Source organism: Zophobas morio, unplaced genomic scaffold, assembly GCF_036711695.1.
Source record: "Zophobas morio isolate AGI-343-1 ecotype UQ-CSIRO unplaced genomic scaffold, CSIRO_AGI_Zmor_V1 ptg000108l, whole genome shotgun sequence".
Lineage (NCBI taxonomy): Eukaryota > Metazoa > Arthropoda > Insecta > Coleoptera > Tenebrionidae > Zophobas > Zophobas morio.
The window spans coordinates 4,738,640-4,760,829 of NW_026972213.1; the positions used below are offsets into that span (position 1 = coordinate 4,738,640).

General features: G+C 37.4%; 4 protein-coding genes across 4 annotated transcripts; 3 read left to right on the top strand and 1 right to left on the bottom strand.

Moving 5' to 3' along the window:
* Positions 1–3,006: 3,006 nt before the first annotated feature.
* Positions 3,007–4,267, top strand: LOC135144813 (uncharacterized). The gene is made up of 2 exons (XM_064076898.1): positions 3,007–3,434; positions 3,484–4,267. Exons 1-2 carry the CDS (start codon positions 3,318–3,320, stop codon positions 4,042–4,044), a joined length of 678 nt encoding a protein of 225 aa, XP_063932968.1. The 5' UTR covers positions 3,007–3,317; the 3' UTR covers positions 4,045–4,267.
* An 8,970-nt stretch (positions 4,268–13,237) lies between these two features.
* LOC135144814 (ras-like GTP-binding protein Rho1) lies at positions 13,238–14,627 on the bottom strand. The gene is made up of 2 exons (XM_064076899.1): positions 14,447–14,627; positions 13,238–14,333 (listed from the first exon to the last, which is right to left on the bottom strand). Exons 1-2 carry the CDS (start codon positions 14,484–14,486, stop codon positions 13,750–13,752), a joined length of 624 nt encoding a protein of 207 aa, XP_063932969.1. The 5' UTR covers positions 14,487–14,627; the 3' UTR covers positions 13,238–13,749.
* Positions 14,628–18,900: 4,273 nt separating this feature from the next.
* Positions 18,901–19,657, top strand: LOC135144634 (ras-like GTP-binding protein RHO). Its single transcript, XM_064076677.1, has one exon. The coding sequence runs from the start codon at positions 18,984–18,986 to the stop codon at positions 19,560–19,562; it is 579 nt and encodes a 192-aa protein (XP_063932747.1). The 5' UTR covers positions 18,901–18,983; the 3' UTR covers positions 19,563–19,657.
* Positions 19,658–21,105: 1,448 nt separating this feature from the next.
* LOC135144636 (ras-like GTP-binding protein rhoA) lies at positions 21,106–21,953 on the top strand. The gene has a single exon (XM_064076678.1). It carries the CDS (start codon positions 21,242–21,244, stop codon positions 21,818–21,820), a length of 579 nt encoding a protein of 192 aa, XP_063932748.1. The 5' UTR covers positions 21,106–21,241; the 3' UTR covers positions 21,821–21,953.
* The last annotated feature ends 237 nt before the right edge of the window (positions 21,954–22,190 follow it).

Sequence of the window (22,190 nt, forward strand, 5' to 3'; positions counted from 1 at the left end):
GCTAAATACTCCAAGTCTTAAATTATTCTATTATTTAATACTGTTCAACATGCAATTTGGACCAAACTACATCTATTTACTCTTGATTCAGTATTTATCAGTGGCGGCTCCTCAGAGGAGGCAGGGGAGGCTGAGCCTCCTCTGTTTTTTGGAGCTGAGCTTCCTGTAATTTTTTTCGGTGAAAAAATTTATATTTTTGTAGACATTTGTTATTTTTCAGAATATTTTGCTGGATTTCATTTACTTTCATCATATATCAGGTTAAAATGTCGCACATTCACACCACTCCGCGTTTGGTTTCAGCGGCAGAGGCTTGTTAGCCGCTAGCCTCCGCCGAGAATGCATCTTGCTATTGAGACCGTAGACCTTGACGCATCGTCAGTCTGTATTGCATTGGCTAAAACGTTCATCGGACTGCCGCTCCAAGCCGCTAGCCTCCGGCCAGTTCATCTCTTTTCAGATCAAGTCGTACAGATAACTTTATCTCTTTCTTATTAGTTGGCGCAATCGGGTGTAAGTAGGAAAAACTTTGAGGTGGTTTCGCGAGCTCCCTGTTCAGTGATGGTGATGTTTAGGCTTTACGTAGGTAAGGGTACAAAAGGGGAGACCAACACCATCACTCCCATTAATTGTATTGACAGTTACAATTAGAAATAAAACAGAGCATTTCATGAAAATAATTATAATAAAACTAAATAGTTAACGGCTTCGGTTTTAAGAAACAAATTATACTGTTGGAATTGTGTATTATTTATAAGTGATAAATCTTCCGTTTGGGGTAAAACAGGCTAAAATAATTTACAAAATTTGTCACGAGCTATAGAAAGGCATGAAAAATCATAGGACCACATATTTTCTTCGATTAAATTAGAAATGCTTGTAAACAAAACAATGCCAATCATTTAGATTCGGCCCATAAAAGGGAGAACTATTACGAGAAAGTTGGTGAAAATTGGGCAATTTTGAAAAGACTAATCGATGCAAAAGTTTATTTATCTATCAACGCACGAGTGTTCTTTTCGTGGGCATGACAAAAAAAATATTCAGATAATGAAAGATAAAAAAGTAGTGCTTTTCAAATTTGAGCCTCCTCTGAAGAAAACTTCACGAGCCGCCACTGGTATTTATGTTACCGGCAATCTGTATAATTAGGTATTCTATACAATACCTAGGCAATGTGTAGAATGCCTAAAACGTTAAGGTAATGTATGAAATATTATTCATTTTATACTTTGCCTAGGTATTCTATACAATGCCGAATGCGCAGCCGGTAATGTGTGTAAAAGACGAGAGTAGACTTTATGAAGTGGTGTAACTCAAATAAAATATCAAAATACACGGAAAACGTGTTACTTACGTATTTTTCCAAACAAGCTGAAGTGTATAAAGCACCATCCCTTTGGACGTTGTTTTCAATGTTAAAAGCAACTATGTTAGCAAAAAATGTCGTAAATATTCAACCTTTTCAAAAGTTATAGCATTCCTCTAAAGAAAAAAGGTTGGATATCAACCCAAAAAGTCTAAAATACTAAATTTTGAACAAATTACGCAATTTCGGAAACAAGCTCCGGACGAACAATGTCTTATGATAAAAGTAAATATTTGATACAAAATTCTCTTTTCCCATTATCACAAAACATAACTTGTTGCAGACAGCACTGATTTTGGCGTTTGCGGGGCCTGCCGACGTTAAGAGCTTTATAACCTCGCACCACAAGACACCACTGAAATCCATGATTCTCTTGTTATAAAAATCCCAGATACCAAAATCTATAAGCCTAGGACGTTTACCGTAATCAGTCCAGATCTAAACACTGATTATTTGGCTTTTTATAAAAAATATTCCGCTTTACGTGCAAACAAACCTGTAGGAGAAAAAGATTTTTTTTAATATCAGAATGGACACTGTGTTAATCAAGTTGTAGAGATAAATACATTCGGAAGTTTACCACAAATCGTAGCTACTTTTTTGAATTTAGAGAGCCCGCAACTAAACACAGGCCACTACTTTCGTCGTTCATCCACAACACTATTTACTAATCAAGGGGGAAATGTTATGCAAATTAAACGCCATGGAGGATGAAAATCCTCTAATGTAGCAGAAGGCTACATTGCTGATTCAATCTCAAACAAAATGAACACTACAAGAAAAATTTTGACAGATCCTAAACCAGGTACTAGCACTAGTGCTTCGGGTGCATATGTGAATATTCAACAACATATTATTGAACACTTGGCGGAAAATGTTACGTCAGTTATGCATCCGTTGGGATCAAAATTTAACTTTAACAATTGTACCATTGGTACTATTAATTATAATAGAAAAACAATAATTTGATAATTGTAATGTCGTCGTTATTTGTGTAATAAATAATCTCCATTTTAAAATATATTAAAATTTAACTTAAGATTTTATTATTATTATTGATTGAAGCCGCAGAAAAAAATGTGTATGCATTACGTGTGTAAACTAGCTTTACGACATTCGTCCAACAATTTTCGTGACTCGGCAAGCCTCGTCATTTTTTTATAATAAATTAAATGGAAAGGTCTGAACGGAAGGTGTATGGTAGAAAACGAAATATAAATAAATGATTATAATATACATATTTAAGTAGACACCCTTAACTGAAAGAAAAATTTATTGAAAGCAATTTGCTCATCTATAAAGTACCGTGTGATTTTTTTTTAATTTCTACTCTAGTTAATCATGACGTGTACGCCAGGAGTGAAACTGAGACGGCTGACGTATTTAAAAAATCACCCAATACAAACACCTACCGCATATACATCGGGAGTGGTTTTCAGAAGAGATTTGTTATAATTTTTTGTTGCACACAAGTTTATTAAAATTAAAAGAAAACACAATTATTGTTAAATTTATGCTATAAACGCCGTATACACTTAGATTTTGTGCAATTATCCCGGACATGTGAAATGTCTAATACGAATTCATTTGTTTATACATTCCAAAAACATTCATTCATCGATCATTTTGTGGCCGCCTGGAAGTAGGCAACCAGTTATACATACATAATGCAGCCACCGGATTGGCAGTTACACCGCGCAAGCCTAAAGAGGAAACGCCACGGTGGAAACGTAAAACAGACTCTCTTCTTCTCCGACCACTCACCGTGTACAGACGTCCTCCTCTTCAAGACCTCCACGTGGACATACACATACAACCTTGGGCCGTGTTATCATTTTTGTAGTTGGTATTGTAAATAAACCTGTACTAAAACCGTTTCCGTTAGTAATTCGACGACAACAATTACAATTGGTGACCCCGACGTGATCGAAGAACTACGGGTACGAACATGCCGACTGCCGAAGAACTGCAACAGCAACTCGAAAAACAGCAAGAAGCCATCCGGAAGCTAGAGCACACTCCAGCCAGTCACAGACATCGTAGCGAACCCACCAGACAAAGAGAGGTACGATACAATTAAGAAGAAACTGATAGCCGCCTACACCGACTCACAGGAGAAGCAGCTACGAAAGCTGATAAACGAGATGGAGCTAGGGGACCGACAACCATCCCAGTTATTCCGCGAAATGAAGGCACTCGCGGGGCAACAGATGAATAGCGAAGTCATAAAAACGCTCTGGCTACAGCGACTTCCACCACATGTCCAACTCGTGCTGTCTGCGAGCGAGGGAGTACCGCTGGAAAAGATGGCAGAAATCGCGGACAAATTGGCGGAAATACACAGAAGCAACGCTATGGCTTCCAGTATCAACGCGATAGGCGCCACCAGCGACACGACGCGGCAGAACACCATCGTACCAACGCAGGAAACCAACCTCATTACGGTAATTGCAGACCTCCAGAAACAGATGGCGGCCTTATCGGTAGCCGTAACTCATCTAACCAACACGAGAGGGCGCAGTCCACAAGCACGGCAAAATGACAGCCGAAATCGGTCAAGGACACACAGCAGGCAACGCACGGATCAAAATGGCGTTTGTCATTACCACGCCAAGTTCGGTGTAAACGCCCGAAAGTGTTTCAAACCCTGCACGTTTGTACAGCCGGAAAACTAGAGGCGCCGTCGGGTATCGAGGCGGTACACGACGACGCGCGTCATCATCGTCTCTTCGTCACGGATCCCAAATCCGGTATCAGGTATCTAGTCGATACCGGAGCAGAGGTCTCAGTCCTGCCGAAAACGTTTTCAGGTAAGGCTCAGTCACAGACACAAGATACACCCGCCCTATTTGCAGCGAACAACACACCCATCCGCACGTTCGGCCAGAAATTCATGGTGGTTGACTTGAAGCTACGCAGAACTTTTAAATGGGTTTTCATCCTCGCGGACGTCGAGAAACCAATAATAGGGGCCGATTTTCTCGAGTACTACCACCTCCTACCGGACCTGAGAAACCGGAAGCTGGTAGACCCCTTGACACATCTCTCTTCCCCTGGTTTCGTATTGGCCTGCTCCGTACCACGTATTACGACGGTGGCAAAAACCTCCAGCTACCACAACCTGCTGGCGGAATACCCGGAATTGACGAAAGCACCACGTCCGGGAAGTCAAATATCCAGCTCCGTAGTGCATCACATATACACAACAGGCCCTCCTGTAGCTGAAACACCACGCAGACTACCACCGGAGAAACTCAAGGCCGCCAAAGCTGAGATCCAGTACATGTTGGAGCAAGGGTGGTGTCGCCCCTCCAGCAGTCCATGGGCCAGCCCACTGCACCTCGTACAGAAGAAGAATCCTGGGGAATGGCGTCCTTGTGGGGATTATCGGAGGCTGAACGGGGTAACAATCCCAGACAGATACCCCATACCACACATCCAGGACTTCTCGGCCAGACTAGAGGGAAAAACGGTGTTCTCCACGATAGATTTGGTACGTGCTTACCACCAAATTCGAGTGGCCGACGAGGACATCCCAAAAACTGCAGTGTGTACGCCATTCGGTTTATTTGAGTTCACAGTGATGACTTTTGGCCTACGCAATGCCGCGCAAACTTTTCAAAGACACCTCAATAATGTGCTCAACGATTTAGACTTTTGTTTCGCATATATAGACGATATTTTAGTTTTTTCCGCGAACCCAGAGGAGCACGTGCGACATTTAAAAACGCTGTTTGAAAGACTGAAGCAACATCAAATCGTGGTTAATGCAGCAAAGTGCGTGTTCGGGGCAAGCGAAGTGGAGTACCTAGGACATAGCATTTCGACTCACGGGACCCGTCCAGCAACCGCGAAAGTGACGGCGATAAGTGATTTTCCTAAGCCGCAAACTGTGAAGGACTTACGAAAGTTTCTCGGCATGATCAACTTTTATCGTCGCTTCGTCAAAAATGCCGCATCTATCCAAGCACCTCTACATGTGTATCTGCGAAATTCGAAAAAAAATGACAAGACGCCAATCAGCTGGACCAACGAGGCGGAAGAAGCGTTCAGCCAGTGCAAGAGCGAGTTGTCCAGTGCTGCGCTGCTAGCACACCCTTCCGAGAACGCCTCATTAAGATTGACCACCGATGCTTCGGATACAGCCATGGGGGCTGTGTTGGAGCAGGAGGTTAAAGGCGACTGGCAACCCCTGGGATTTTTCTCAAAAAAGTTGACCAACACCCAACGAAGGTACAGCACGTACGACCGCGAACTGCTCGCGATATACAAAGCCATCAAATTCTTTCGCTACATGGTAGAAGCGAGAGTCTTCACGGTTAGAACGGACCACAAGCCTTTGATTTACGTGTTCAAACAGAACTCAGAGAAAGCTTCCCCGAGGCAGCTACGCCAACTCGACTTCATCAGTCAGTTCACTACGGAGATAGAACACATTCCGGGCGAAAACAACATGGTGGCGGACACATTATCCCGAATCAGCGAAGTTCACACGGCAGCAGTGATCGACCCGGACGAACTCGCCTCCGCCCAAGAACAAGACCTGGAGTTGAGAAACCTGCTGAATTCCAGTACCAGTTTGAAACTCCAGAATCTCACACCCATGAATTCGGATACGGCGATCTGGTGCGACACAGCCACGGGGAGAATTCGCCCCTACATACCCCTCCACTTACGAAAAAGGGTATTTGACATGGTACATTCCAAATCACACCCAGGCGGCAAAGCCACATTCAAGGCGGTACATAAAAGTTTCGTTTGGCCTTACATGGAACGCAACATAAAAAAATGGGCGCGCGAATGCCTTCCTTGCCAGCGGTCAAAGGTGAGTAGGCACACTAGAACACCCCTAAAACATTTTGAACTTACAGAATGCCGATTCGAACATGTACACATGGACATCGTTGGGCCATTACCACCATCACAGGGACACCGGTACTGCCTCACGATGACAGACAGGTTCACCCGATGGCCAGAAGTAATTCCCATGACGGACATGACGGCGGAGACGGTGGCGAAAACCTTTTACGCAACCTGGGTTGCGCGGTTCGGTTGCCCCCACCGTATTACAACTGACCAAGGCCGGCAGTTCGAGGCCACACTGATGTCCGCCCTCACAGACCTTTTGGGCACTAAACGTTGCCGAACCACGCCATACCGACCACAGTGCAACGGGATGATCGAGAGGTGGCACAGAACGATCAAAGCCGCCATCATGTGCCACGAGACCAGTGACTGGTACGACATCCTCCCTACGGTGCTGTTAGGTTTAAGGACAACAATCAAGGACGACCTTCAGTGTTCCCCAGCCGAGCTGACTTACGGCACGCAACTACGAATCCCGGGGGAATTTTTCTTCGCAAACGACGAGCCAGAAGTCGACCCCAGCAATTTCGTCGACAAGTTGAGGCTCCACATGCGCAACGTCCGACCAAGGCCAGCAACCCACCATGGCCACCACAAGACTTTTGTACACCCAGAGCTGTCTGACTGTTCCCACATCTTCCTCAGAGATGACTCAGTCAGGAAGCCACTACAACCACCTTACACCGGACCACACCACGTATTACGACGTACAGACAAGGTGATAGTGATAAGCATGAATGGAAGAGAAACCACAGTGAGCATGGACCGAGTAAAACCGGCTTTCATATCGGCAGAGTCCTGCACTCCGCCTCATGTGCAGCCCCCAACGCAACAGGTCCCGACAACACCTGCGTCGACGAGCACCACTACAAGGTCAGGAAGAACAGCCAGGCCACCAGTGAAATTCCGCGACTACGAAACGTAGTCACTGGGAGGGGACTACTGTGGCCGCCTGGAAGTAGGCAACCAGTTATACATACATAATGCAGCCACCGGATTGGCAGTTACACCGCGCAAGCCTAAAGAGGAAACGCCACGGTGGAAACGTAAAACAGACTCTCTTCTTCTCCGACCACTCACCGTGTACAGACGTCCTCCTCTTCAAGACCTCCACGTGGACATACACATACAACCTTGGGCCGTGTTATCATTTTTGTAGTTGGTATTGTAAATAAACCTGTACTAAAACCGTTTCCGTTAGTAATTCGACGACAACAATTACAATTTCAAAGATAGTTTTTATAATCTGACATGATTTTACAGAAATATGATTAAAAATCTCATGACAATAATAAACCTATCTACCTGGATAAAAAATTATAGGAAACATTTAAAAATATACTTTGAAAAATAATAAAACATTTGCTCTGAGACTATTTATGACAGTTAAAGTGTCACAAAGACACATACTAACAAGATAATTATTTTTATTCAATTTTGACATGTAAACAAACGTTTATTTTGCCGTCAGTAGGCCACTAAAGCTTTGGTTTATCCGGTAGCACCATAAAATTTTTAAACCGCTAGCGAAATAAAATTTTTATTTTGCTGTTTTAAAACCATGGTTACCATTTCTGTAATTTCTCCAGTGTCTCGCTGCTCTTTCCATCTAAGGAACTTTTGATACACTTTCTGATCTGGTCTTTTCTGGGAGCAAGTTTTGTCGTTAGAATCTTGCATGATTTTGCAATTTTTCGATAATTTTAATTTGTTTAATATAAACAAACACCGTCGCCAGAGTCACATACTACACACACACACCTGATATTGTACACTAAATTCTACGCATATAAAACTTTTATTTGGTCGCTGTCAATTCTGACGTTTCTCGAGTCTGAACTTTGAATCACCAATTTTTTCACAATTTGGGACTTGGGGTTGTCAAAATTGAATAAAATTTTGTATTACACTCGCGGTTAAAGTGAATGTGTAACTCGCGGTCTTAAGGCGCTCGCGGTAGTCTCCCGTTTCCGTCTATCTGTCTGGTGTCTGTATCCATTTTTATTAGACACGTAATCTCCGAAACTGTTGGAACGATTGTTGTCAAATTTTGTACGTATATTAGAAATATCATGTAGATGGTTAAATTCTAACCAAAATTTGGCTAATCATCCCCACCAACAATTTGATGACGTCATTTCAATGAATTGCATTTTAAAATAATTTGAATGTTATACAAAATTCACTTCTATACTGGTAGTCCACGAATCCGCTTTCAGTTTTTGCGCTAAATAAAAATAATTATTATGTTAACTCGAATTATGAATTAATGACTTCAATGAAAGTAAATAGAGCAAGCAAAATTCTGCTTTCAGACAGAGAAACACACAATAAAGATTTTTTTTGATAGTCGGACAAAAATAGAATATTAACCAATTCGAACGTAGTTTTAAGAAACAAAATTTTTAAATTCTAATTTCAAGTGTTTGATTTTGAAGAACAAGTAAAATTCGTTTTGAAGTGTACTAATTTTAAAAACAACACACAACTCTACGACATGCCTTGGCATACTAAAAATTGTGAGAACAAAATATCTATATAGAAAAATGTTCTAAATAGAACGAACATTTTTGGAAAATGACGTGATTAGAAAGTAAAATAGCCAGAAAATATATGGGTTCGAGTTACAACCTAAACTAAATTTTTTTTTTAATTTTTCATCATGGATTGTTTTTACTTTTGCTTTAATGAACTATCGAATTTTCAAAATTTGGAACTGTACACAATTTTACACCCAGTGCAGGTAATTTTGATTAATAGAGAAAATTGATAGTTAGGTTTATAATTTGCACTGTGAATAAAGTGACCAAATCCTTTGAGCCTAATAAACTTAGAAGTAATTCTTATGTAAATAAAAGGAAAAAAAATTGGCCGAAAGTTGTTTCGACAGAACTTCCCTTGCTCCTGAAATACAATGATAATTTTCTTTGAGTCACCTGTATACGCAAATGCAAAAAATATTAATAAATCACTCATCATATTTTGTACATTTTAGATACGTTTTATTCGGCAAACTTTTGAGTTGACGTCATCAATTTTTTGGAGGGGACAAGCAAATATATTTTGAATAAAAATTTATTATGCTCTTTATAATCTTAAAACACCTGCAAGATTTCAAAGCATTCGGTTTAGCAGATTCAAAATTAAATTGCAAAATGTTGTTTTATAATTTTAATTTTTTTCCAACAATCTGGACGTTTTGGGCAAAAACTTTATTCGGGGTCATAAACTACTTTTTTATTACTATGTTATTTTATACAATTTAAAATCCATTTGCTATATTCAATTTTGAAGTGACGTCATCGCATTAGTGGAGAGGATGATTAGACAAAGTTTGGTTAGCGTTTTATCAGAGAACATAGAGAAGCGACATAGAGGCTGATTTTGCAAAACCACCCTTATTGACATTGGAGTCCTCAACCGCCAACGGCAAGCGCCAAATTTAAACAGTCGATGCCAATAAAAACCTTGGTTCACTATAATTGTAATTCGTGTGACTTGAATGAAAATGAAGGAAACAGTAAGCAGCTTGTAATATTCTGGTAAATCTAGTGTCAATTTGTCGAAAGTAAAACGCGTCGTTAAAAATATTGTGACATTTCTTCTAGTTAATTTTATTCCTAGTTAGAACCAAACACTGCTGCCAACATAAATTGCGGAGTCCTCAACCGTCATTTAATTTAAACTATAGCGCTTCTCTATGTTCTCTGGTTTTATCATCTACAGTAGCGGCTCGTGGTCTTTTCGTTAGGTGAGGCAACAATTTCGTTTCAAAATCAGCAGGTATTAATTAACATGTTGGCAATTACTTTTGTTAAAAGACAGATTGTTTATTCGTTTTTATGAAAACAATACAAATAGCTTTAAGTTAGTAACATATCTCTATTCTATATGGGTACACTTCTCGAATAAAAAACATTTAATTGCTTCACACAAACCAACAAGAAGGTTTAAACACTACAGAATTTGCTTTATTAGCATTAAATATTAATTCATATGATCTAGGGCTAATTTAAATATATTAATCAATTAATTAATAAAGTTCTCCTCAAATCTGGATGAGAAGTTCTAAATCTTTGACATATAGTTGTTCGTCGTAAGAAAACCGTGCTTAAATATTTAAACTTTATAAGAAATTCTGGAGATTATAGATTCTTATGTTGCCATCAGCATTGCAAAACTGACATTTTTATTGTCCTACTGTGTTCAAGTTAACTTTAATACATAACCTTGGCAATTCACATGCAGTGAACACCTTTCCTCGCGTGTAATTAATGCACAACTAAATGCACACTAAATGCATTCAGCATCCCTGTTCAGCATTGTGCAGTTTCACCGTGAGATTAAAAAATCCGATCTGATTGGCTTAAGGACAGTAGGCGTTGGTGCCTCCACTGGCGCTTTGATAAAGCACTGATGACTATTGTCTTACTCAAAAACATATTAGCACCACTGACTAATCATACTGAAGATATCCGTCTATCTGAGGCATGCCTCATCTGAAGCTGGCCTACACGGCAGTGATCAGCGCTTATTCCTGTCGAAAGCGCGTACTTCAAAATATGTTACCAAGACGCGTTTTAATAAGTCACAGTGTTCCATAAAAGTTATTTGCTATATCTTTAAAATATATTTGAAGTTAACAGATATTAAAACAAAAACTAATAGTCAATTTTTCCAGGGGAGGCACTGCCTCCCCTGCCTCCCCTGACGAGCCGCCACTGATCATCTACATGATATTCCTAATATAAATACAAAATTTGACAACACTCGGCCTAGTACAGTTTCGGTCAGAAAATCTTGGGCAGTATTTTTCTATCATTTAAGAAAACACGATGTATATAGTGTATGCTTTATTGTCATAATGATTGACAATTTAAAAAAATAAGTTCTACCGTACGTCATCATCCCCATTCCAGTCTAGGTCAAAATGACAACATGGCAAATTTGAGGTTATAAGTACATAAAGCCTGTTTTAGGGCTTATGTCACTGGAAGTACAGAACTGCCCAAGATTTTGTGGCCGAGACTGTACTTTCGAAGATTATCTGTCTAATAAAAATCCGTGACGGCAGACAGACGGACAGACGGACAGACAGACAGACAGACAGACAGACAGACGGAAACGGGAGACCTATTTCTTTGTCCTGTAGGGGTCATGAAAGGTCGAGAAAACGTAAAAGTAGAGAGTCGGCCGACGGGCTCGATTACAATACTTCGTTCGCTTACGCTCGGGAAGTAAAAAATCCGCGTAAATTTTAGAAAGGAAAAAAGTAGAACCTGAATTTTGAGGAATCAGAAAATATGTTGTTAAAATGGGCAGGAGGTAAATAAGCGTTCATTTCTTATCAATTTCTAATAAATGTATTGTTGGTTGCATATATAAACAGTTTTGGGATATCCAGGAACGCGCTCTGAGTTGCCGAAAATTTCATGCAATACATAAAATCGTTTTCTAATGTAAAATATTTTAATAATCCTTCAGTTTCTATATGTTCATTAGCATAACATAAAATGTAACATAATTTTTAAAAAATTGTACATATTTAGTTTTAATTTTAATTTATAAAATAATATAATGATCAAAATTTTTGTTAGAAAGTGAAATGTGACGGTGAACACGAAGTTTGACAGTTGATTGTCTAGCGTTTACAGAAATCTGTAACTCAACATTCCAAATTTTTTACATTTTTTAAATTGCATCTGACTAACAAAATTTTCCTTTAGGCAGTTTTTTTTCTAATAGCAAACAACTTTATATGGATTCTATTTCTACGACGGTCCAGGTAATTGTCCAGACTGGTCCAGGCAGGGAACAGTGAACTCCCGTTTTACATCCCCACCCACACCTAACTTTCAATTTTCAATGCCCAGGCCCAGCGAAATGAATGACTGACCCATGGCCAACTCGTGAAACTAACTGGTGCCCATGAACCACAACAAAGTTGAAACGTACGCAACCAGAGTACCTATAACGTGGTAAAATACTCCCTGCACTAAAATCTTGTACATTTATTACTCAAGATACTGAAGCAGTTTTAAATAATGTGAAGTAACAAAATTTTACGTTCATTTATGACTACAAGAAAAATTAAACGAAAATTCATATGTACAGTTGAATAAACGAAATGTCAAATTTGACAAATTTTGTTATTCGAGCGCCCATGATTTGAAGATACATTTACAATAGAGAAAATTATCGTGCACTTTTGGGGGGGCCGCAACTGTATTTTCAAAATTTGTTGTAAAAAAAGAACTTCCGCTATATCGTACAACACAATAAATTTTCATTTTAGTACACCACTGTCGGGGGGATTAAATAACTGAATCACAGGTAAGAGTGCATATCACTATGCAACACTTCAAAGTCCAATGCAATCGATAGGGTGGTTTGAATATTATTACAAATGCAACACGCAAACAAATGAGCAACTTGCATTTTTGTATTATTCGGTCTGTGGATGGTACAAGAAACATGAAATAGAACATTCATCAAAATGAATTCTAGGATACGCACATCTGTCACCACATTGTTTTTACCACTCGAAAAATTGAAGCTTTAAAGTTTCCAAAAACTAATCATAATTCATTCAAGTAGGGAGAAAATACGTAATACTTGTACGTCTGATATAGATAGCGCATTGTAACAAGGTGGAAAAACCTTGATTAATTGCTAGTTACTCAATCAAACAATAACATAACAAGCTGTAACGAAAATACTGATAATTATCAAAATTCCATTGTACGATTAACAGGAAATTGGAAAAATTTCAAATACGTAAACGTAAGAAAGTTGCAGATATTACAGCACGTCCAAGTTTAGACTCTTAGTAATTTAACATCATTAAAAGTATTATCTGAATGCGTTCGCGTTTCTTTGAATGAAGGATGAGTCACATTATGTTAATTTATCTGCATTCATTATGAGTCAGAAAAGGAATACCGTGACCTCTGAGACAAGAACAGTAAGCAGTGGTACATTTGCGAAAATGATAAGAAACGATATAAGAAAACAATTTTATTCACTTGTAAGATACAATAGTTATTATGGAAAAGTTAAAGCTATTACAAAGATAGGCAACTCGCACACATCACCTAGAGAGTTGTCTATAAAAATTAGTTTTGTTTTTTTCTGGGAAAGAAACTAATTATTTTACAGCCATTAACTTTACCACAGTCAATAAAGTTAACGATATACTTATGCACCACGAAAAATATTTTGATAGATTAAATAATAATGTATTACAAATAAATCAAAAATAACATTACAATATACTAATAATAAAGATACATTTGATGAAAGTGGACACATTTAAATATTTTGTGCTTCGACACTTCCCCGTCCAGCTTAATCCGTTACTTTATACACGACGACAAAGTGTTGTACTGGCGATAACTACAAAGTCCACAAGGGAAGGAATTCGATATACTCAAACAGAACAAAAGACAAACTGAAGGGGTTTATTATATTAGTGATACATCAAGCAAGCCCCTCTGGAAACGCAACAAACTCGCTCAAAGCAGGGTGCAACGATGCTTCTTCTTCTTCTTAACCTGCAAAGCCGCGCGCGTGGCGTTCTCGAACACCTCCCTCACACCCTCCTTGCTCTTGGCCGAACACTCCAAGTACGCAAAGGCGTTGATCTTCTCGGCCATGGAGCGCCCGTCTTGTGGCTTGACGGGCTCCTGCTTCATCTTCTTTAGCTCGTTGATCGTGTTGGGGTCGTTGCGGAGGTCTTTCTTGTTACCCACGAGGATGATTGGCACGTTGGGGCAGAAGTGCTTCACTTCCGGCGTCCACTTCTCCGGGATGTTCTCCAGGGAGTCGGGCGAGTCCACCGAGAAGCACATGAGGATGACGTCGGTGTCGGGGTAGGACAGCGGCCGCAGCCGGTCGTAGTCCTCCTGGCCAGCGGTGTCCCACAGCGCCAGCTCCACCTGCTTGCCGTCCACCTCGATGTCGGCGACATAGTTCTCGAACACGGTCGGCACGTACACCTCAGGAAACTGATCCTTGCTAAAGACGATCAAAAGGCACGTCTTGCCGCAGGCGCCGTCGCCCACAATCACCAACTTCTTCCGAATCGCAGCCATCGGACCTGCCAAAACACCACAGTCAACGCCTATTCAACAGCCCCAAGATGGCGGACGTGAGGCAAGGATCAACCGAATCGGGGAGGGGCGGAAAGCTACTGCATGCACTGATAATGACCTTTTCCGGAGTCCTCCGAGTCCGACCAACAGCAAAACATCCAGATCTTATTTTCCAAGGGAGTTGATGGCTTCCCAACAGCTACAACTGTGAGGGACGCATTTAATTCGCACTAATTCAACACACTCACATAAACAAATCACTGGTGGTTAGGTGGCGTTGCTGGTTTGATTGACATTTGCACATTTGCGAGTTTGCGCATGCGCTTTAGCTGACGGATTCGCTGACGACTTTTGCTGCCCACGGCTTTTTACGTTTTCGTCTGTGACGTACACGCTAGGAATTTGTCTTTGTCGTTTACAGGTAGACGTGGACTTAAAAGTGTCGCAATTTCAGTTATGGGAGTTCAGTCGAGCGGGACAAATTTTAAATTTTCAGACGAATTTTTGTCACACAGTTAAGAATATACTAAAACAATGTTTAGTTTACGATGCTATTATTAATAAATAGTACCATGTCTTATGAGCTCAAATGAGTTGTGCCGGTGTCACTTTTTTGTTACGAATTTAAAGGACCATAGTAGGTCTAGCATGCCACAATAAGTAGCAAAAAATATAAAACAGGCTTTTTATCTAAATCTCAATTTCTTTTCATGAGCAAAAGTTCAAAGGTTCTTTGTTAACTATAGGCAGACTTTTCACAATAGCGATAGTTTGGTAATTTGTCTTTTGGCTTCAGAATTCCCACAATTGCGTCTAGTTCCGGAGGCTAGCAATAGCGAAAATACCTTTAGTATTCATTATTCATTATCGTTAGCGACTAGTATATTGAATCACTTGAGTCACAAAGTAATATGTTTTCTACGTACCATAAAAAAATGTATATTCAAATCTTTCACCTGACCCATTAATTGTAGGCAACTAGTTATACACATTAATGGACAACAATGTTCTATTTTTGTCTTTATTTTTAAACGGTTGTATAATTTTACCAAAGTATTTTTAAAGAAGTTATATACAAATCCCATTTCAAATCAATACATCTCGATGTCCCACTCATGCTAACAGGTTAAATTTGTTTGTAAAGAAATTATATTTTCAAAGATATTTTTGGCCGAGGTACACACAACGTTTTTTAGACGACCATACAAAAAAAATAGGTCGAAGGTTATTTCGACCGAACTTCCCTTGCCCCTGAAGTACAATAAAATATATCCAGCTTTTCGAGAACCCCTAGTGGTTAAAATAAAAATGTGCATGTAATGTTAAAGTAAATGTAAAGAAGCGTGCTACGGTTATACCTCAAATGAGTTTATCCTTTACAAAATTTTGTAATGACATTATCTCATTATCAATATTTCTGCAAGAACACATGGATATCAATAGGGATAGGTGCAGTGTAATACTAACAATAACAGTTTTGTATTCCCAAATTTTCGGGAAAATGAAATGACCCGTTTCTAGTTTAATTAATAAAATAAATTGACTCATTCATTAATTTTGCTGAGTCACCCTGTACAAGCAATACTAAAAAATATGAACGGAGTGATAAATCATAAGTACCTATAGACTCAAAATATTTTGCATACTTATTTTAGGTAGGATTTATTTGACAAAATTTTGAGATGACGTCATACATTTTTTGGGAGGGGATAAAAGAATAAATTTTGGTTAACTATTCACCAACATTACAATAATCTTACAACGTTTGCCAAAATCTCGGAACATTCGGTTTTGGAGTATCAAAATTAAATTTTAAGCAGACCGACAGACGGAAACGGGAGACCTCCTTCTTCGCACTCTAGGGGTCATGAAAGGTCGAAAAAACAGCTTACGCTCAGGAAGTAATTAATTGGTTATGTAATGGGTTTGAGGAGGCGTGGATATTTGATAAAAACTAAGAGGTGCTACTTTCAAGTTCAATTATCAGAAAGATTGCGACCACCAAGCGTAAGCGGAGGAAGTATTGTAACCGATATACATTTATTTTACTGCGTGGAAGAAATTTAATCAATATGAAAACTATTCTTTGACCACATTTTTTCTTTTCCACATCAAATGAAACACTATATTAGGGCACCGGCTTAGCTTAGCCTGTACTTGTGGTGTGTGAATCTGTGTCGAATTTTCACCCTAGACATCCAGAGTTTTTGGAGAAAATTCAAAACTGAATAAAAATATTTTGCAATATAACTTTGGAACTGCAAAACCGATTGCTCTGAAATCTTGTAAATATTTTAAGGTTATCGTAATTATGGTAAATCGTTAAGCAAAATTTATTCGTTTATCTCCTCCCAAAAAATTGATGACGTCATTTCAAAATTTTGCCGAATAAATGTCAAAATGTCCGAAATATGACGAGTTTATACTTCTGATTTATCACTGCATTAATAGTTTTTAAATTTCTTATATAGGATGACTCATAAAAATCAATGAATGCGTCAATTTATTTTATTAAAAGTCGGGAACAGCTCACTTCGTTTTCCCGAAAATTTGGGAGTACAATACTGTTATCATTAGTATTACACTGCACCTATCCAAAGTGATATATGTATCTTTGCAAAAATGTTGATGACATCATCGCAAAATTTTGTTGAGGGGAAACTCATTTGGAACCCCAGCACGGTGTTTTACATTTACTTTAACATTACATACATCTTTATTTTAACTTATAAGAGTTCTCATAAAAAAATAAAAATTGTACATATAATCAAATTCTATAATTTTTCGTAAAAGCTGAATTTCTTTTAATGGTGTTATTGTGTTTCAGGGGAGAGGGAAGTTCTGTCGAAATAACCTCCGACCAATTTTTTATGATTATTCACATCTATCTACGGGATATTGCAGTAAAATAAATTCAAGAACAAATTATTTTTTTTAATAGTTCGTCTAGTTTTCTCAAAATTCTGGGAAGACAGTACTGACGTTATTAGTGTTACATTGTCTGTATGAAAAGTTAATATACTTTCCCCACTAAAAAGGTCAGCTTCTTGGATATATTTTTATGGGCTGTTGGTTATTTTAAAATTTTTCTTAAGAGTTCATTTTCTGATGACGGGTGATTGTGTAGGTTTTTTCAAAATATTTTTCTTCTCCGTGTTGATATTATTAAGAGCAAATCATGAGTAAAAACATATTTTAGCTATGGTCAACTATGATCAACCAGCCATTTGTATGGCATATTTTTGTTAATGAGTCTACGTGAATGAATACCTGCACTAACAATTTTAAATTCCATAAGTATGCTGAATTTTTGTAATTTAATTGACACAAAAATTACGCATTTTGTAAAAATTCAGTAGGTACGTAATTTTGGCAGATATGTGTATGAATCGGAGAAATAACTTGAGACGAAAGGTATTTTTTCTAAATTCCAACATACGCATTACGCAGTTATTTTCACTCTAGACATGTGTTTCAAAACAGTGTAGTACCTATGTAATATCTGTACAAAGACAGTGGTTTCCCCGCTCTCTTCTATTTAGAAACTCATTCATTCGGAACATCACCACTTCCATGAATCAGTCGCAGCCTTGTCACTCTCTTTTTCGTGTTAGAGGAGATTCACCTCCAATTTCCTTTTTTCCTTTCCCGAACTTTCCGATCTTGGGTGAAACGTCCAAATTTTTGCTACAACTGACACGATCCAAACCCGAAAAACGTCTTTGTGTTACTAACTCTGGTTGCGAAAGCCTTCCATTCTATTTTACAGCTTCAACACGAAGCTACAGTGTGTACTAATTTAATAAATTTTTGCTTATTTGTTTACAGCAGAGAAATTTTATCAAAATTTTGAAAAGCCCTCTAAATAATATCAAATACAAACCGTAAAATGTGATGATTTGTAATTTTTTTTTTGTTGCAATGTAGTTACTCATACAAAGTCAAAAATAAATTGTACTGTAAAAGCACTAATCTATTGGAGGGGACCATTGATAGATAGATAGATTGTGGTTAGCGTTTTTCATCTCCAAAATAATGATAAAATGCGCTTGAAATTTTAAAATAATGTATACAAACTAGATTTGCAGTTACATAATCGACAGTATGCGGACAAACAGAAAGAATCGAAAAACTTGCAATTTCAGTATGTCATATTTCACGACAAATTATAATGTCAAAACTAAACTTTTTACATTTGTTAAATTAAATCTTAACGTGGGAAAGTATTTACTTCCGAAATCATTCATATTTTTTTGAGATCATGTGGTCACCTTTTTAGAGGTGTATTAGTATGTTCGATTGTTCTTATACCGAAACCTTTAATAAAACAAATCTCTTGTGAAAACTAAGTATTTTGGATGTATATGCAGTAATTTCTTTGAACAAGTTTTTTACTGTTTTCACACTGAACTAAGTTGTAAATGTTATTTCAAATTCCCTATTCTACCATATAATTTTTATACGGACATTACCTTTGCACTTAATTTACTGCTACAAATTTGCTAGCGATAGTATCTAAAACTGTTCAGATAAGGCTTATCTTTTATCATTTTATTACGAAACAATTCTCGTGCAACATAAAAGCGTCTAATTTTACTTTATCTTTGTCAAGCGACAAATGTAGTGAATTAGTTTATCAGTGTTAATATTTGAAAATGTCCATCCAGAAGAAACTAATAGTCGTAGGTGATGGCGCCTGTGGAAAAACCTGTCTTTTGATAGCATTTGCCAAAGACATATTCAATGCAGAGTACAGACCCACTGTGTTCGAAAACTATGTAGCAGATATTGAAGTTGACGGCAAAAATGTCGAATTGTCTCTTTGGGACACTTCCGGACAAGAAGACTATGATCGTTTAAGACCCATCCAATATCCAGAAACAGACGTTGTTTTGATTTGCTTTTCAGTAGCATGGCGAGATTCTTTGGAAAATGTTCCCGTTCGGTGGTGGCCTGAAGTGAAACACTTTTGCCCAAATGTGCCCATTTTGCTGATTGGAACAAAAAGTGACTTACGAGAAGACAAAGAAGAACTGGCAAAGTTAGAGAAAATGAAGAAGAAACCAGTAGCAAGAGACGATGCGGAAACTGTTGCTAAGAGAATAGAAGCAGTAACTTATCTTGAATGTTCCGCAAAGACTAAATTCAATGTTCACACTGTGTTTGCGGAAGCGGCTAGAGCTACGATTAGTCAAAAGAAGAAAAAGAAAAAATCTAATTGTGTATTAATTTAATTTTAAAATGACAAATATGTGTAGTGATATAAAAAATAATAGAACATTGTAACATTTTGTTCTTCAGTGAATTATGAATAGATAATTTAAAAATTTTTGTTCGAAAGTAGGTCTAACTTTCAACCAGTGGTTTTATTTTTGTTTCTTTTCACAAAATCTTTTATTTGTTTCTTATTCCTTCATGTTTCTCCTCACTTTGTGCTTATTACTACTTCAAATATCTTCTTTATGTTCGCTTCTTCAAAACAGGAAACTGAAAAGTTGAATGGATGAGAAAATGAACAAGTATTAAATTTGAGTAATTTCTTCTAAAATACAAGAATCTTGGATTAAAGTAACATTATATTTTATAAAGCATTTTACTTACTTATTAAATTTAAAACGCAGTAGAGAAAAGTAATTTTCATCTTAATCTTTATGGAATTTTACTTTTCATAGTTTCATAATAGATGTTCCTATTTTCCCAACTGTAGGTACTTTTATTTTTTTTAAATATTATTTTGATCTATTTCTCTATCAAAGTTAAGATTTTTTTTAATCATGTTGTTTAGCATGACGTCAAATAAAAAATATCTTAAGGAGGTGCTCATATCAAGATAACAGAATTATTTTAACTATGATAATTATTTTCGTGGTTGCTAATTGTACCCATAGATAACATGTTATCTAGTTTGATTAACATAATGAAATGGATGTATTGCTATGGTTACATATCCATTATATCAGCTGATTTGTTACTAAAAATAAGTAACGGGTGTCTAAATAAAAACCTGCTCAAGTCCTATTTTATTGATTTAACGTATTTAGTACATCTCTACATTTGCTGGCACCTGGAATGGTTTTATTTTTTCTGTCGACGTAACAAGATTTCTCGAAACAGTTTTGTCTCCCTAAATTCGCAAGTAAACTCGTCTGGACGGTTTTAAGTCTACTTACTACGTTTTATGAATGGGTTATTCTCAAAGTATTTCCATTCTAACATCTACGTTCATTCAGGGCAAGCTGTGCGTAACAAAAATATGATTGGCCTATTAAAATTTACCATTTATCTCGGAAATGATTAACCTGCTTTTTTCGAAATTTTGGTAAATACTTACTAGGTAACATTTAAGGTTTATTCTCTTTTAGAAATTTGTTCACAACGTTGTGTTGTGTGAAAAATATAGTAGATAAATTGCGCTTGAGGTGCTTTATTACATGTACTTCAACAATATTAGTACTATGTACGTAAAATACGTCAATAAATGAATGTGTAACCGATTTATTATATCAATTGCTTCGAAAATTCGTATTTAATTTCGTCGAAATTTTGGAAAACAAAGTCCCATTATAATTAACTGAGTGTCGATTACCTTCTATTTATTTATGAAAAATACTAATTGTTGTGTTGCAGAAGGGAGACAACTGCTATGTACGACTTTTTTTTTAGTACTTGCACACACATTAGTCATTATTAAAATAGATTGTAATCGTTTATTATCTGAAATTCTCTCTTTTACTACATATCTTTTATCTGGACGTTACCTTTGTATTCAGTTTTAAGTTTTTTTAGCGATAACATTGAAAATTGTGCAGATAAGACAAAGTTCTTGTGAAATGTAAAAACGTCTAATAATTTTACTTTGTTTTCGTTACCCGACAAATGTAGTAGATTAGTTTATCAGTGTTAATGTTTCATAATGTCCATACAGAAAAAACTAATAATCGTGGGTGATGGCGACTGTGGAAAAACTTGTCTTTTAATAGCCTTTGCTAAGGGCACATTCGATTCAAAATACAGACCCACCGTATTCGAAAATTATGTAGCAGATATTGAAGTTGACGGAAAAAACATTGAATTGTCTCTGTGGGACACTTCCGGACAAGAGGATTATGATCGTCTACGACCCATCCAGTACCCAGAAACAGACGTTGTTTTGATTTGTTTTTCTCTAGCATGGATAGATTCTTTGTACAATATTCCGATTCGATGGTCGCCTGAAGTAAAACGTTTTTGTCCGAGTGTACCCATTTTGCTAATTGGAACCAAAAGTGACCTAAGAGAAGATGAAGAAGAACTAGAAAAGCTAGAGAAGTTGAAAAAGAAACCAGTAACAAGAGAAGACGCGGAAGCTGTTGCTAAGAGAATAGAAGTAATTACTTATCTTGAGTGTTCTGCAAAGACTAAATTCAATGTTCAAACTGTGTTTGCGGAAGCGGCTAGAGCTACGATTGGTCAAAAGAAGAAAAAGAAGAAGTGTAAATGTGCATTAATATAATTTTAACAATGACAAATATGTTTAGTGGTCTAAAATTAATAGAAGAAATGAATATTGTGATCTTGAGTAAATATAGTGATGTAAGCAAGCTACAATAATTTTTGTTTAAAAGTAAACCTAATTTTGACTTAAAGAGTGGTTTATTTTTATCTTTATTTCGTTTATACAAATTTTCTTTACTTTGAGTTTCTCGTCACTTCACATTTATTACTACCTACTACTACTTACCTTGTTTCTGTTTGTGTTCTCAAAAAGGGTACTGAATATTTTAACGGCTGAAAAAGGCAACAGCTATTAAAATGAAATACCATCTTCGACACTGCAAGAATCTGAGATTACATTTTATAGAGCATTATTGTGAGTATTAAAT

Bases quoted from the DNA above. Each gene is read 5' to 3' on its own strand.
- LOC135144814 (XM_064076899.1), bottom strand. From the start codon at position 14,486: ATGTTTTGCTGTTGGTCGGACTCGGAGGACTCCGGAAAAG. The intron at 14,334-14,446 runs GTCATTATCAGT...GTGTTTTGGCAG, and splicing joins CTCGGAGGACTCCGGAAAAG to GTCCGATGGCTGCGATTCGG.
- LOC135144636 (XM_064076678.1), top strand. From the start codon at position 21,242: ATGTCCATACAGAAAAAACTAATAATCGTGGGTGATGGCGACTGTGGA.
- LOC135144634 (XM_064076677.1), top strand. From the start codon at position 18,984: ATGTCCATCCAGAAGAAACTAATAGTCGTAGGTGATGGCGCCTGTGGA.
- LOC135144813 (XM_064076898.1), top strand. From the start codon at position 3,318: ATGCCGACTGCCGAAGAACTGCAACAGCAACTCGAAAAACAGCAAGAA. The intron at 3,435-3,483 runs GTACGATACAAT...ACCGACTCACAG, and splicing joins AACCCACCAGACAAAGAGAG to GAGAAGCAGCTACGAAAGCT.